General features: G+C 37.6%; 1 protein-coding gene across 3 annotated transcripts in view; it reads left to right on the forward strand.

Annotated features, from left to right (window-relative positions):
• The window catches only part of dlc1 (DLC1 Rho GTPase activating protein), a 111780-nt gene that overhangs the window by 78367 nt on the left and 15874 nt on the right, over positions 1-17539 (forward strand). For 2 of the 3 annotated variants that reach the window (XM_067441935.1, XM_067441933.1), the window contains 3 exons: positions 15259-15330; positions 16360-16441; positions 17224-17287. In XM_067441935.1, coding sequence (XP_067298036.1) covers positions 17255-17287 — 33 coding nt within the window. In that variant the 5' untranslated portion in view covers positions 15259-15330; positions 16360-16441; positions 17224-17254. Of the gene's footprint in view, positions 1-7828; positions 8125-15258; positions 15331-16359; positions 16442-17223; positions 17288-17539 lie in introns of those variants that run through there. The other variant, XM_067441934.1, reaches the window with a different exon arrangement.

The raw sequence follows: 17539 nt of genomic DNA on the forward strand, positions 1-17539 counted from the left end.
TCAATATATATTTTACTAAACAAAAAATACATTTAAATTATCCCAACTGCAAAAGAATGCAAATTCTTTAAATATGCACAGACAGGTATGGACATTAAATTGAGCTGAAAATAGCCTAAATATATTATTTTTCTTCAATAGCCATACCTTTTGAAATCATTTTAATTTCAAAATATTTATTTTGAACGAAAAATAAATTGAATCCAGCAACAAAAAAGTATTTGACCGTTTGTTTAATTTAAGTGGCAACATAACATTAGGTTTTGAGACTAGCGACTGCCATCATTTCAGCCTATTTAAAATAAATGAAACCGGTCAGATACAAACAGTTCACGGGGAAATTTTAACACTCTTGTATCATAATTTATTTATTTAACATTAAATGCACATTAATGAGCAGTAAAACAAGGCCTCAGCCCCCCAATTTTAACAAAATGAGGTTTATAGTGTAAAAATGATTTAAAACTAATAAGCAAATAAATGTGGCTTAAGTTAACATTTATTTTGGCTATGAATTTGCTGAAAAATTAAAAAATGAGCCCTTATTTTAGAATTAGGAAGTGTGTACTGTATGTTGTTGTCATTGTACATATGTTTGTGTGGAAGTGGGAGAGGCTGAAATGTATCTGTAAGAACAGGGTAGGAGGTAGCCGGTGTTGCTTTTTCCTGTTTTTTTACCTCAGGATATTAAAGCTGGCACATTCTGTACATACATATCCAGCTTAATGTGGCCTGATAAAATACAGTATGTTCTAATGCACAAGGACCTCATTTGTTTAGTGTCACACAAATATATCGGCTTACTTCCACAGCTTAAATATGTGGTGTGTAGAAATGCACATGCTCACACCTGCTCTGTTCTATTTCTGATTGTTTTGAGCCTGTGCTGCTTTATAAATAGCTGATAATAACAATTCTATTCTTCTGTAGAATATCCCTCCCTATTTGTGTTACTTTGGGATTATAGTGGCCTGTTATGAAACATGCACACATTCTTTAGTATAGAATAAGAGATAGCCTGACTGCACTAATATAGCAAAATAAAGGTGTCACATTCACACACATACAAACTTCTAAATTCGCAGCTGTCATTATAGTTTCTGTTTCTGTAGAAGGCAAAGCATTGTGGGAGTAAAAGTACAGGATCCGGTGAACTTCAGACAGTGCTAGGGTGGTGTCTCTTATATGCTCCTTTAATTTGCAATAGCACCCTGCTAAATATAATGTCCACAAAATATAATTCCAGTTCAGGCCATTTCCACTGTCCTTTTCTGTGCACCACATTTTTAGCAGTTGGAATTTTTGCTCAAACCGTTGGTGAAATTTTAAGTGCACTTAGACATTGCCTTGGTTATTGCCAGCACACACAAAATGTGGAATAGTTCTCCCAAAAATGTCTTTAAAGGGTTAGTTCACCCAAAAATGAAATTGATGTCATTAATGACTCACCCTAATGTCGTTCCACACCCGTAAGACCTCTGATCATCTTCAGAACACAGTTTAAGATATTTTATATTTTAGTCCCAGAGCATAGTCAATGCACACTATACTGTCCATGTCCAGAAAGGGAATAAAAACATCATCAAAGTAGTTCATATGTGACATCAGTTAGTTGATTAGAATATCTTGAAGCATCGAAAAATACATTTTGGTCCAAAAATATCAAAAACTATGAATTTATTCAGCATTGTCTTCTCTTCCGCGTTCTTCCAAAAAGATTAAAACGGTATGAATTGATCAATGATTCGTGTCACGTGATTTCAGCAGTTCGAATCACGCCAAACTGCTGAAACCACGTGACATTGGCGACCCACAGCATTGATCGATTCACTGATTCATTAACCGTTTGAATCTTTTTGGAGACACACGGAAGAGAGGACAATTCTGAATAAATTCAAAGTTTTGAATTTTTGATATTTTTGGATCGAAATGTATTTTCGATGCTTCAAGAGATTCTAATCAACTAACTGATGTCACATATGGACTACTTTGATTATGTTTTTATTCCCTTTACATGGACACTAATGTGGGCACTGACTGCATATGCTCTGGGACTAAAATATAAAATATCTTAAACTGTGTTCTGAAGATGAACAGAGGTCTTGCGGGTGTGGAACAACATTAGGGTGAGTCATTCATGACATAAAATTCATTTTTGGGTGAACTAACCCTTTAAATAAAATACCTTTACCTCATACATTTACCCACACTAATGTTTGTTCCAACGATAATTTAAAAGAACCATAGGGTTCTTGACTCAATATTAAAGGGGTCATGAACGGGTTTAAAAAAAAAAAAAAAAAAAAAAAAAGCATACTGTTCTCTGGAGTTCAACTTATGACATTTGTGTATTTTTTACATTCAAATTTTTTCAACATCATAATGAATAAGTAATAGGCTATTTTCTACCCTGGTTTTGAGCCTAGCTCTTGGAAAGCGTGTTGCATTGAAGAATTGGAAGCAAACACCCACTGCTATAATTGGATAACGGTTTTGCATATTATAATGAGCTTCGACTCCCCAGTCATTACACGTGAGGGATGGTTTTGAAAACTTCCAATGTGGAGAAACGGCAACTGGAATGATTCGCCCACAAGGCTGGCAAAAATTCTTTATCAAACAAACACAATGATTTATCTCTCATCAACCCACAATTAACTGGAATGCAATTTTTTTTATTACTCGGCCGGCCCAATCGGTGGATATAACCACTAACCATGCATAACACCCACACACACACACACTATTTCTCTATTTAACATAGTGTGAGCACTTGCCCATACATATTCAAGTCTGATCACGAATCATAGGACAATGAACCAACTCAAATACAAAGCAAGTAACAGCAAGTTATGTTTAGTAAGACACGTACAAATAATCAGTAGGTATCAAATGTAACAATGCTATCACATATATTTTTTACTCACATAATTGTGCTGCATTATTCCTGTCAGATCCGAAAGCCACAGCATCATTTTTTGTCTCATCCGTTCTGCAAATCCAGTCTCTTTATTGGTTAGGGCAGCGTTTCACTGCACTCTGACCTCACAGGACGCACATGCACAGATCGATCGTTTGCTGAGCCAGCTGCAAAAGCTTTTCTTTGACTAACAAGGAAGTTTTCCGCTCTGAAACTTACAGGATATTCTTATTTTACCATGAGATAACCATACTTTTACCAAAAGCTCAAGGGAAAGTTGATTTCTCAATGCATGACACCTTTAAAGATCCCTTTATGTCAAATATGTTTTATATGAGGAGAAATGTTTCAAATTATTGCATAACTCATTCATGTTTAATATGTTATGTCAATTTGTCTAGTGATAAAGCAGGGGCGAGGCTACATAAGGGCCAGGGTGGCACTGGCCCACTCAGATTGACGGCTGGCCCACCCAATCAGAACAGACAAAAAAAAAAAAAAAAAATTGGGATAGCAGAAATGAATATGCCTATGTGACAACACAAATCACTTAAACACTTACAAAAAGTTTCATTAAAAAATAGGGCGGTCAAATATGTTAATAACCCGTTAATTCAAATTCGTTTTAACAGCACTATATTTATTAACGCAGCGCGCATTTTCTGTTTGATCCGTGGCATAGCCCGTAGTTGGAGAATGTGAGAGCAGTCAGACGCAAAGGATGCAGCAGCAAACATTAATAGGGAAAGAAAAGGGTTGACATTAACATTAATATTCTAAACCAAAAATGCAGTTATTGCCTACATAAACTACCACATTTTCTGTTTAACTTTTATTAGACTCCAGAAAGAAAAGGGCGTTTTTTCACTGAGCACATTCTCTGCAGTCTGAGCGCGATGCACTGCAGCTCACTCTCGCTCATGTCTGAGGTAAATCATTAACACCATCACCGCTTACAGTACACCTGTTTTATTGAACTAAATACATTACAATCGGCTAAAACGAATGCACAGGTTACTTTCCTGAACAAGCGCGCTCCCGAGTGCATGTTCTTCACACTGTCCACTTGAATCGCGGCCCAGTTCGGCGCGCACATGCATGAATACCGGCAGTTAGTTCAACAGGAAATGCGGATCTCTTAAAGGGGCCGCACTATATTCCTACTCGTGTAATATGGACCTCCTCCAGGTATGGTGTGGTTCTGGTGCGCTCACTGGTACACATTACCAATTTTTCATACGAACTGTGCCCTGCTCTGAATTAAACTGCCAGTGTAAAAACTCCCTTTATATTCTTAAAATGAGAGAAATCACTACTTATTCTTAATTTTTAAGTTTAGGCTTAAGAGACATGAACAATTTCTTAGATAAACATCTATGACCTTTGATACGTCCAATATTCATGCTGTATTGATTATTATTGAATAAGTATGGTTTCACTAATAATAAATGTACATTTGCATAAAGCATGCATATTTGTCCATACTCATGTTGATTAGAGTATTAAAAACTTAATTTTAGATTTACAATTGCTAAAAATGTGCGATTAAATTGCGATTAATCGCGAGTTAACTCATGACAATCATGCGATTAATAGCGATTAAATATTTTAATCGATTGACAGCCCTATTAAAAAATAATTACTGTAGAGTGAAAACATTTTCATATATCTGCCTTATTGCAACAGTCAATCAATAAGCTTAGTAGTAATGTTTAGCCAATCGCGTATTGTTGAGGGGATGGGAAGATGAGTTTACGTCTGCTAGTGAAATAAACTTTTAACACGTGCCACAGTGCATAACACGAGACGAAATTCTCACAGTTTAAGCTGCAAATACATGTTTGACAACAGTTATACTGAGTTGCATTAGTTGACAAGAACTGGTTATTCCATTTTAAAATTAACCCAATTACTGAACACTGATGTCTTGTTAGTGGTCATATAGCAGCACAATATCTATATTTGTCTTCCTTGCAATAGGCTTTGTAGCTGCTTGTTATAAATTAATTTTGTATATATGAATTATATGAATTTGTTGGCAAAAAATAAATCATATATAGCTTATATTTACTGTCAAGTGATTTTGTCCCATATTGTTAAATTTTTGTAATTTGAGAGTAGTCATTGAGGTCCACCCTATTCCACCAAGGTCCACTCAGTTAAAAATTTCTGGCCTCGCCACTGTGATAAAGTATCTTTATGAGCTGTCTAATTCACAAAATTTAATTCAAATTAAAAGTGAAACTAAATCAAACTAAATTCATAAAAGTCTCATGATGGGAACCCCTAAAAGGTTCAGTACATGAGCATCTGACAGAATCTTTCATTGATATAGAACCTTTTCTTCTACACTGTAAAAAAAAAAAAAAAAAAAAAAAAAAAATCAGGTCTCCAAATGATCAGTGACTGATCACATCTATATTTTTCAGTTTTAATTTCTGTGAATTAAATTGCATCAATTCACAGAAATTAAATTTGGCCAATTGATTTTTTATTTATTTATTTTTTTTATATTTATTTTATATTTTTTTATATATATATATATATATATATATTTTGTTCTTTTTTTTTTAAATACTTATTTTTTTTCTTTTCTTTTTTACAGTGTAAGAATCCATTATTTATTTACTTTCTTCTGTGGAACACAAAGGAACATATTTTGAGTATTTTAGTGTTGTTTTGGAAGTATATGTACAAAAGCAGTTGAAACGTTCTTAAAAATAATTTTTTTGGTGTTCTGTTGTCTCCTACAACAGGTTTACACTGTCATCGCTCCTCCTTGTATGCTTCCAAAGCTCCTCTGTGAGAGATACGAGATGATGTGGAGCACAGCTGCCGCTCATTATCTATAACGCCACCGGCCTCAGCCTCGTTCTGCTTGTCACAATAATTATTTTAAAAGTTTGTTAATTGTGAAGAAAGAAAAAAAAGTTATACTTGTGTTAGTGGTGTACCTTTAAGAATGTAATGGTTTTTGTGTTAGGAGAATACAAGGGTGGAGTGAAAGACTAAGTGCAGACATACAGATGACAGACAGAGACAGAGAAAGAGGGATGAATCCGGTGAGTCAGTTTTAAAACCACACACATCTCTCACTCAGTCTCTCTGGCATGTCTGAATGCAGTTGCTGGATTTCTGGAGAGTGAGGAATAAAGGCTGAGGTAAAGATTCCAGAAGTAAGGCAATTTCCCATGTAATAATATTCATAAGTTTTTCCTTGTGAGTCAGACAGCACTACAGAAAAGGACGAGAAATTAATGAAGTGTATGCAGTAGATTATTTATTTTTATTTTTATGAAGGCCACCATTGCCTTATGGGAGAGCATATAGCATAATTAGCAATTCTCTTTCTTGCTTGATAAATAAATGGATATCAATTAAATCAATCCTACATTGTGTAAAGACACACATTTCATTAAAAATGCATTATGGCTTAGAAGAAAAGGTCTCCATTCTTTGTCGTGATTTTAATTGAACCGGCAAAAGGAAGTGAACATGACTTTCTATTGACTTCTAAAGCAGGAAGCATCAGAGAGGACCATAAGCTTGTTTGATCTCAATAAGAGCGCCTCACACAATAGAAGCTCTTGCTCTGCTGTGCAAAGCTACTGTTGCAGCGCCCCACCTATGAGCGAGCGAGCGCGAGAGCGTGCGTGCGTGCGTGCGTGCGTGCGGGATGAGACGAGGATCAGGGACGCCTGTTGATGGGGCTTGTTGGAATTACCATAGCAGAACGGACTCATTGTCTTCCCCTTTCACAACATCATGTCCCACAATAGCGGCTTTCAAACGGACCCACTACTTAATGAAGACCTCTAATGATATGCTAACCGTGCGCCGTTTGAATTGCAGTTTAAAGTTAAGTACAAAACAATGTCGTTCAGCCAAATGAACAGTAGGCTGCTCGAGCCCACTCTCACTTTTGGAGGATTTAAATTTCGCTTAAAAAAAGCATAAGCATGTTAGACTAGATGACTAGATTAAGACAGACAAGAACATAGACCAGTTATATAGGCTATACAGACTTTAAGAGTGCGAATTAAGTTGGCAATGTGTATGTTGCGCACATGGTGACATGGTTATCTTTATTTTTATGTAGCCTAATTAATTTTAATTTTCTTATTAGACTATTTGAACTCAAATGAATTGGACGTAAAACCCACTGTAGCTAATCCATTTAAAGCATCTGGATTTAATATTAATAATAAATCAATTTTCACTTTCTGTAACCATAGAAATAGCTCCGGTGAAACTTAGGAGAACCCACTTTCTATTTTTACTGCCATAATATAGTAGGATACTTATAGAATATATTTCAGGGGGGAAGTAGGCTTCAACAAAAAAAAAATATTTTTATTTTTTTACATTCTTTATAACATAAAGCCTAAAAACATCTCGTTTTACGTTATTTTATTTAGATTTCACTGTTTGGTAAGATTAATTAGTATTACATTAAGTAAGGTCGACTAATTCACTGTTTGAAAAGATTAAGTTTGGAATGCTATGCATAATGCAGCAAACATCATGGAAATCATTCGGATGGTTTTTTTTTATCACTTATAATGTCCATTATTTCTTGTAATGTATATTTTGTTGAGTGTTTACATGAATTATCTTGTACATTATTATTATCATTAGGCTATTATTATTATTATTATTATTATTATTATTATTATTATTATTATTATTATTATTATTATTTTCCTGTCGTTATTTTCATTGTGTGCATGGGTTATAAACATGCCAGTGAAGTAGACTATGGCATTGGCAATTGAATGATAGCTCCACCTCCCCGTCTAGAGCAGCGAAAGCCCACCTGAGGCTGTCCTGGGCGGGGAGGTGGAGCGTTCTCCCAGCCTCCCATTCCTAAACAGTGAATCAGTCTGTTCATTCACATTCACACGCGGGCTAGTCCGTTCACAGGCGTTTCAAAGACAGCTCTCTCGTGGAAGTGAGGAACATTTTTTGCCCTGGGCAGACAGAAGAGGAAATCAGTCATGGATTTACTTTTTTGGTCTTTGGACCTTCTATAAACGTTAGTTAGTCCAGAGGAATCTTTTTTTAAATCATAGAATTTGCGAATCCACTTCGTAGGCTGTTGGAATACTGTGCGAGCTTCGCTGTAATGTTGGAATAAAACGAAGAGGACTCGTGAAGCACATCACAGCGGGATTCTTATAGAAAACACAACATGATCCTTACTCGTGAGTAGTCGTATATGTTTAATAGTAACTTTATAACTTAATTAACTTTAACTCTTACTAACTTGTCTATCTATTGACTTTTCTTGAACCTTTGCAGTGTTCATTTCTAATTAATAACTTTTTTTAAAATAATTTGGTGGCACCTAAATGTATTAGATTAGATGATGCTATGAATGCCATCACATCTTAAAAGACAGAAATAAGCGGTTTACTAGCTGACTTTAAGTAACAAGTCGTATCATTTTTAAGAGCTACATTTATTAGTTAATATATATATATATATATATATATATATATATATATATATATATATATATATATATATATATATATATATATATATATATATATTCAAATTGTTCAGTCTTTTTATTATTATTCTTTTTATTATTTTTTGATTATGGGCAGTGGTTAGGTAGCCTAAGTGGTAGTCATATAGGCTACTAATGAAAAACTGTTTGATTTACGTAAAATTCGAATAGTATTTTGTATTTGCCTGCAACACAGCTTTTATATTGTATTGCTTAGATTTACGTTCATTTAGCCGATGTGTCTCTTGGGAATTGCCAGTTTTGGGTCCTGTAGCTGGTCACCGAAAGGTTGTAGGTTCGAACCTTGCAGACAGCAAATCCAACTGTCACTATACTGAACCTTTGGGGCAGTTATATTTCATATATTTCAGCATCCTCGTCCAGCAATTAAATTATTACAATGGACGTCATAAATAATTGTCATTTGAGGGTGCATTTAGCATAAATAAAACACATTTTGTGTCAGAACATGATTCGAACTTAAGATGAGTGGGTAAGGTATGTTAAATATTGAAGTGGTCATTCCTTTTTCTCCCTTGGTTATTCCAACTGTAGATTTTCATCTTGTCCTGAAGTTTTGAGTTGCAGATATTTGGGTGGTGCGTGTGATACCTATCACGCGCCGCCGGCCCTTCAGACTGTCCGATAAAGTAATCTCCCCTTGCGATCCCCGACGCCGTTGGTTTCACGTTGATTTCACATAGTTCACAGATAAGAGTGTTTCGTCAGTGTTGGTCTACGTTTTCATTCATGCATAGACTGGGGGAGGTTTTGCTCAGATCTGCCATTGCCAAAGAGCGCGTAAAGAGTGCGCTGTGGTCCTCTGATTCTGAAAGAGCATTCGTGCATCTTTCCTCGTGTTGTGGTTGTCCTAACAATATGTACATGCACAAATAATGGTGTTTTGAAACAAGAAAAAAAGTTAGAGCTAGAAATAGTGAGCTAAATAGCTATAAGTCGAGATCACCTGAGGAGGTAACCATAGCAAAAGTGCGCTGATTGATTTATGAGCAGTATCGAACTAACAATAATAATACAAAATAAATATATACAAATATTAGTACCGATATTATTTCGTTATTTATTAATGACACATTACAACTAGCCTAATCTAACTAAACTTAAATGATTTACATTATTTAAAAAAATAAAAACATGTAGCTAGTTTACTGCTTAGGAAATATCGCTTGGGGAAGAAAAAGTCAATTTGGTTTGCACAAGATAAGATAAAGTTTGTTCTCCTTTTTTCACTGAGAGAAAGTGGAGCCTCTGATTATTAACCCACAGGCTAAATAAGAGAATTGTATCTCACATATTTTGCCATGCTTAGAATAACAACCTTCTTAAAAATAATGCAGTATTTAAAAGTAAGCCCTATATATTATGTTGTAATAGGAGGTTCCATGTCTGATTTTTTTCCTCTTTTCCTAAGCAAAGGTTGATAAACTTGAGGTCATGTTAACTCCATGTGATAAGGCAGTAAGCAGGTCAGTTAGGAGCCGAAGGAAAGAATGCCACGCTTAAAACATGTCACTTTGAAAATATACATGCACCACCTCATAATCTAAGGTCATGGCTTTGGTGAGCATAATGGACTCACATAAGTAAAGCGCCTTGAAACTCACTCACACATTCTTAAGCACTCCACATGTCTCCAGATCCACTGAAAGCTTCATATACACATTTCTGGAAGTGTTGGTAGGATTCTCAGCCTCACATCTTATTTGTTGCCTTCCGAGAACTGTCTGATTGCTGGATATTTGTCTATACAGTTAAGTTGATATATAAAAGCCCTCTGTGATATTAGATCTTTCTTCACTTCTTTAAGTAATCTTTTGATCATAGATGAAATGGATTGGGTGACATATCATTGAGCATATCTAATCATCTGACCTGAGATCAGCCATGCGTTACACAAAGTGGCCAGTCACCAGACCTGGCCAAGCTGGCTCTAGGTCAGTGATAGCTAATGTTTAAATCTGTCAGAAAGTCCAAGACAGACATAAATGGACCCATCTGGCAAAGTGTGTGTAGGTGGCTGGGATAGTGGTGTTGAGTGACTGATAATGGTATAACCCCACGATGATCATGATTCCCATGTGTTTGTGACCAGATGGAGGGGATCTTCTCATTTTCAGAGCTACCTGACTCTCCCTCTCTACCCCCATATGTCTGTATAAGGCCATGCCAAAATATGATATGTGTGATCCTCAACAAATGATGTATGACTGCTCTCTGCAGATTTAAAATGTACGTGTGGAAAGATGAAAGATAAAGAGCTTAGTGTCTTGGAGGCAGTTTAACCAGTAGGACATCAGGTCACATGAATCGTTGATAAAATTCCTTCTAGTTCCGCTCAAAGACAGATATTGATGTTTGTGTGCTGTTCATTTGAAACAAGGACTCTTTAACTAGAATAGCACAGCTTCAAAAAGCCTTAAACATGAGCTCATATACACATACAACTAGGCTATGACATTTAATTTGGGTTCACTCTAAAAAATAAAGGTTCTTTATTGGCATTGATAGTTGCATGAAGAACATTTAACATCTATCGCACCTTTCCATTACACAAAAGGGTTCTTTGTAGAGGAAAAGAGCTCTTTTTCAGACTAGAAGAAAAAAATGATTCTTTCAAAAACTGAAACCCAAAATGTATTTTCTATGGCATTACTGCAGAAACCCTCTTTATCTTTAAGAGTGTTGGATTAAGGATACATAGTAGAGGGATCTGTCTACACAAACTCGCTTACACACTCACACATATTCATACACACATGTTCAACCTCCTCCCTCATGCTGAGGAACCATCGGCCAGCAATTGTGAGAACTTCCTGTGACAGGAAAAAGAGGACGAGGAGGAGAGAGAAGAGAGGAAGAAGAAAGGGAGGAGGAAGGGTAATTTTAGAAGCGGCAAAAAAAAGGTCCAACTAGCAGGAATTCAACTTTAGCTGGGTTCATGGGATGTTCTCCCAAGAGATTACGCCTGCCTGTCTTTCTCCGGCTCTGGAGGCTGTAGTCTGCCTCTTTGTCTTGTCTGTCACCTTTTCCCCCTCTCTCCTCAACATACATCAAACGTTTCATTCATTAGATAATAAAACGGAAGAATTAGGTGGAGGGAATATTATATGCCTCGATGAACAGAGAATGCACAAAGGCACATGTTTCGTTTACGGATGCCGCCTATACATCCTGTATGCTTGAATTGGGCCACCGTGGCATTGGAAGGGTCACAGGTCATGCATCCACTATAGGTAGCTGGCACCAAGATATGAAACAGATGGATTGTAGATTAAGGGTGATGACGAGAGGAAAATAGATGGGAGGGGATGGTGATGACTGCTTGCTCCCCTAAAACACTAAATCAAAACGATTTGATGAAAGAACATGGTTTTCAGTTAAACTTAAGGAAAGGAATAAGCATCCATTTCAGTAACTCTGTAAGTGATAGATTTGACCACCAGCAAGTCAGCCCCCAACGGTCAAGCACTTGGCTACTTTTACTTTCATTTTTGATTGTCACTTTTTTCATCATCACTATTTTTATTAGTTAGTAAACTGTTGCTAAACCTATTTAAGTGACCCACAACTTGTATAACTCTTCACAACATTATGAAACAATGACATATGTAGACCTTCTGGGAATTTGTATTATTTATTTTTTTTGGCTTGGAAACATACAGTGTGTCATATTAAGATGAAAAATTGTTAGAACATCCAACTCTGTGAAGTAATACTGACGTCAATCTCGCTTTCAACACAATGTTAGTTCAGTTGCTCAATCTGATGTGTTTGTAGCTGAAATGTAGTTTCCTTTAAATATAAACGCATGTACTTTACAATCAAGAAAGAATCAAAGGCTGTTTACTTTACTGGGGAGGTTCAACCTATTTCTCATTTTCTCTGAGGTCGAACGTTCGACATTCCATGTGTGTGTTACAGGATGTAAGGCGTTCTCTGTGTTTGTGTTGGCGCTGAAGGCCTCCATTATCTGGCCTTGAACAAAAGGAGGTGTGTCCTCCAAAGTGACCATGGCAACCCTGGAATGAGCCACTCTTATTGGCTTCCCGTCGGTCTCGGAAAAGCCAAGGGAAGTGTGGTCGCCGCCTGGCGTGCGAATCCACATAGGCTTGCGGGGAGAGCACAGGATGCGACGTGCGTACACAAACCAAAAAACTACGCTTGCAGCCCATATTCGAAATTTAAGCGTGGATGTGTGTACTGCTTTGAGTGCTGAGATGGCAAAAAAACTGTGTCAACAGCCTGTGCGCATCTACATGACATCTATTAGTGTGAGAGAGGACGAAACAACTTCTCAAGTGTGTTTATACTTATCTATCTTCATAAAGACAGAGTGTGTTTTGGGTGTACAGCTGTGATGAATATACTGTACTGCGCTTATAAATGTACCTATAGGAAAGAAAAGTTTCAAATCAGATATTGAATAGCTCAATTGTTTCTTCAAGAGATTAAATGAAGAGTGATGTTTCCCTTTTCATAAGATGCAGTCACGTTAGCGAAATGTCAGAAGACTTTTGCAGGCAAAAAACGCTGGTGAATCAAGTGAATTTGAGTGTTTTCTTATAAACAAGCAATATCTGCATGGTGAACTGTTTTCTCCTTCACACGAAAGTCCTGATCATATGGAATCCAATGGGAATATGTTCATTTTGCCCGTAAAAGTTTGCTTAGCAATGGTAAATGTGACTGTATATTTAGACCAGTGTTTCCAACCCTGTTCCTGGATGGACTATCAACATTTTGGATGTTTCCCCTGTCTGACCTATTCATTTCAGGTCTTGGAGTCTCTACCAATGAGCTGATGAGTTGATTCAGGTGTGTTTGAGTAGGAAGAGTTTAAAAATGTGTAGTGTTGGGGTGCCTTCAGGAACAAGCTTTGGTTGTCTTAGACTGGTTGTTCTTCTGAGAAAAGACCCCAGTAATCTCATATGTCTCTGCATGTTTTTTGTAATGCCATTGCTGGTAAGAAAGCCTTATTTACTGTTGGTGTCAGACAGGCACCTGTGTGATAGCGGCTCATTGTGATTAGGCAGGGAGGGGGTACCTTGCTGATGAAAGGAAAAGCCAGTCTGTGAGACACTGCCATGGAGCCTGTGTGTGTTTGTGTGTCTCTCCATCATTTACATTTAAATGCATACAGTCCTCTAACATTCCTGCAGCTGGATGGTCTTCAGTGGTGCCTAGACGGTGCAAACGCACACATACACACACACACACATCTATACACACACTCACACAGGAAGCCACAGCGCTCATTACAGACCATACCAGAAAAGTGTGTCATTATTTTAAGTGTAGGACATTCTTCAAAGTTCACGAACTCTTAAAAAGTGCTTTCGGGCAAAATTCTGTCAGTTGCTTGAAAGGAATCTCGTCATGTGCATGTGGATTCTTGAGATGGATTCAAGATTTTTTTTTTTTTTTTTTGCATCGCCATTCTTGCTGTCAAAGCAAAACACTCCTATCTCCTGCTTTATTCTTCTCCCTCAGCCGGCAGAGGACCTTCCTTATCGCGTGCCTCTTTTGTTGTCATGCGTGCCGTCACTCTCGCGCTCGTTCGAGTGGGGAGTCACGTATCCTGCTAGTAGAGACAGAGTCTGCGTCCTTTCCTCTGGGCAAAGTCGGCAGTGTCTTTTTACGCTTGCACGTCTCTTTCACTTGGCCCCTTCTAATCCCTGGACTTTTTTTCTTTCTGTTGAAACGATGGGGAACTTATCTCAGGTGGTCTTTCAATTTCGCATGGCATCATTGCAGTCATTGCAATTAGAATAATTGGAATTTTAGAGTCTGGAATGCGTGCAATTAGCCTTTGAGAAAAGCGAGAGGTCCCTCTCTGCTGATTACAACCTATTGTGAGCTGTGATTGTGTAGATTGTGCTTGTGATAGACAACAGCATGGTCAGCAGAGAGACACATAAGCTGTGTCACACCTTTAGAGGGCGCTAATATGGTCTAAGTAGCACTTTTATACAAATATAAAAGCGTTTAGATGGTTTTTATCCCTACCAAAAATCCTTTAACCACTGTGATAGTCCCCCTGGAGCAACCTAAAGTTAAGTGCATTGCTCAAGGGCACACTGGTTATCAGGAATGATTGCAATCTCAGTAACTCGCCAGTTCCTGCGTCAAGCCTGCTTGAGTTCAGTTCAGCAATCTTTGAGATCCTTATCTGCCCATTCACCATCACGTAGTCCAATAAACTCACACTCAAAAAACTTGCCATTAACTTTCTGGGACTGTTGAAGAGCTTTCAAACTCTGGTTTTGTAATTTTATACCACGTCTTGGTTTCGTATAAGCATTTTCAAGCAAGTATTTACATGGGGCGATTGTTGCTTGTTGCTAGAGTATCATCAGCATCTCAGTTAGACTCCTAATTCTGACACCTCAATGTGTGAAACAGGCCTCCAGAAGGAGTCAAGATGCTTTCAGTGGTGTTTGCCATTTGGCATGTGGCGTCTAAAGGGCCGTTCACGGTTAATGGACAGGGATGTAGCACTTGTCCACCGCCTCAACAACAATTCTGACTGCTTTGGACGGCCACTTAGCAGTGCCGTCTCAAACATTACACTATAGCGTCAGGTTGAAAAGTCAAGATAACCAGCAATTACCAGGGAACTACATAATAAAGTTGTTGAATCTTTCCTCTCAAAATATTTGGTTATGAATTATTCTTCATTATGTTTTTGCTTAATGTTGTCATCAATTTTAAATGTCTCTCTCTCTCTCTCTCTCTCTCTCTCTCTCTCTCTCTCTCTCTCTCTCTCTCTCTCTCTCTCTCTCTCTCTCTCTCTCTCTCACAGAAATTGAGGCGAAGGAGGCATGTACATGGCTGAGGGCTGCAGGTTTTCCACAGTATGCTCAGCTTTATGAAGGTAGGATCTTTAACTTTTCAACATCACCAATTCCTGACCAAGGGAGATTGTGTTACATTGGACAGTTATGCCTTGTTAACATGCATTTGTTTGTTAAATCAACTAAAATGGGAAAAGGCTAAAAAGGTCCAATGCAATCTTAATCAATACATTAACCTTTGACTTCAGGGCTCAAAATGTTCTTTTTCTATATTCCCTGGTCCTATTATCATTGTCATCACCTCTATTATCTTATTCTCTCTCACTGACTATCTCTCTCTGCCCTCATTCATACTATTAAGCGGCACCTTAGGTGTGTTAATAATTAGATGGAGGTGGCATTGTCTCTTTTTTTATAAGAAATAAAACACTGTCATATACAACCCATACAGGAGCAGATGTCAGATAACGCCACACCTCAGGTGTCCAACATCACACACTTTTGCCCTACTGACTCCTGCCATTGTGCCATGTTAGAGGTGTTATCAGTTTCAGAGATCTGAATTGTGTGACCATGCTGTCATGATTGCCCCACTATAGATAAGAGAGCCAGTACAGTAAGGAAAGGGTCTTCAGGAAGACAATAAAAATGTTATCACTTTCTCACTCGTACAGACTCACGTACATACATGTTTTTTGGTCTTGAAAAGTTGAAGAGTTGTGAATTTCCACAAAAAAAAAAAAAAAAATCAAATGAATGAAAATGTAAGTTATTAAAGACTTAAAGATTCTCTGAGGGTTGCTGAGCGTCTATTGGGATTCAAACACCCCCTTCCTACATATACACACACACACACCTCCCACTGTTAAGCGCTGCAGTGTTGCAGCTGTGTTTGTTTGGCTGGCTAAGATGTACTTCCTCTACCTTTTCAACACCGGAGGAGGGGAGGTTTTGTGTGTATGTATGTGTGTGTGAGTGATAGAGGGCAGGCACATATTCCACTTGCTGCAAACATCCTCTTACACAGATTACTGTCTGTTCATTGGGTATCAATCCTTTTTATAAAGAATTTATTGTCAAATAATTTCTATTGTCTTTCTCTTTTTCAGATGGTCAGTTTCCGATTGAGATTTCCTCAGTTACTAGAGATCACGATTTCTTGGATCAAGATGCTATAGAAGCCCTGTGCAGGTGAGACATACATTTGTTTTGGTGATTGTTTTCATATTTAGCCAATTTATAGGCACAATTTATTTCCCCAGAGTATGGCTCTATGATTCAGTACTAGAGAAAATCTAAACATTTTCATTTTGATCGAGACAGAACATGTTTTTTATACATTGTCAGTATTTAATAATGTTATGTGCAGTTCTATATACAAGCTGGCTCATTATCTTAGAATAATTTGAAGAAAGAAAGAGAAAGTGAAGAACTCAGTGTCTTCACTCAGAGAAGGGTCCATCAGAGACCAGCTGGAGCTCATAGACATCTGGAGGCCATTTTCTGGTGCCAGCCCCCCTATGCAGACAAACACACATTCCCCCCTAACTCAGGGTCACATGACACCAACCAGGTGGCTTCTGGGATAAGCTTTGCATCTCTTTTGTTGTATTGTTGTCCCCTCTCCAGATTTCTACCTCCTTTTTTTCTTTTCTTCCTTCTTAATTCTCTCTCCGTCTGTCTCCCTTCTTAATCTGAAGTTTATCCCTCAGCAGCTCATTATCAGGGTTGGCTCCCACCTCTCTCATCCTCTTCTCATCTTTTTCTATCTCCGTATGTATCTCTATCTTTTGCTTACCCTTCTCTGCCCCCTCCTCTCTTTCTGTCTCTGTCCAGGGTTTTGACTGAATCTGTTTGTAGGCTAATGACTGGATTTAGCCTTTGTTTGCAACCGCATGGTTCTTTTCAAGGTATCTGCTTAAAAAAAGACTGTCACAGTTTCACTCATCTATCTGTATGTGTGTGTATTGCAGGAGATTGAACACCCTAAACAAGTGCGCTCTTATGAGATTAGAGATCGCCCCTCAAAGAAAAAGAGTAAGTGTCTTGTCAAAAATCCCTTTCTCTTTATTTAGTTAAATCAGTGCCACCTTCTTACATTATTTTGTCCAGTCAAAGATCCTAAATTCATGTAACTCATGTTTGCTTTCCATGTCAGTTAATTTTAAGGAAGGCCCAGAGGGCAGTGCAGAATGGCTTTTTTGTCCAAATGAAGGGCTTTCGTTAGCTCCTCTCCTTATGATTTCCTTTGCTCCTGTTTGTCATGTTTTTCTCACCATACACATCCTA

This window comes from Pseudorasbora parva, chromosome 4 (assembly GCF_024679245.1).
Source record: "Pseudorasbora parva isolate DD20220531a chromosome 4, ASM2467924v1, whole genome shotgun sequence".
Classification (NCBI taxonomy): Eukaryota; Metazoa; Chordata; class Actinopteri; order Cypriniformes; family Gobionidae; genus Pseudorasbora; species Pseudorasbora parva.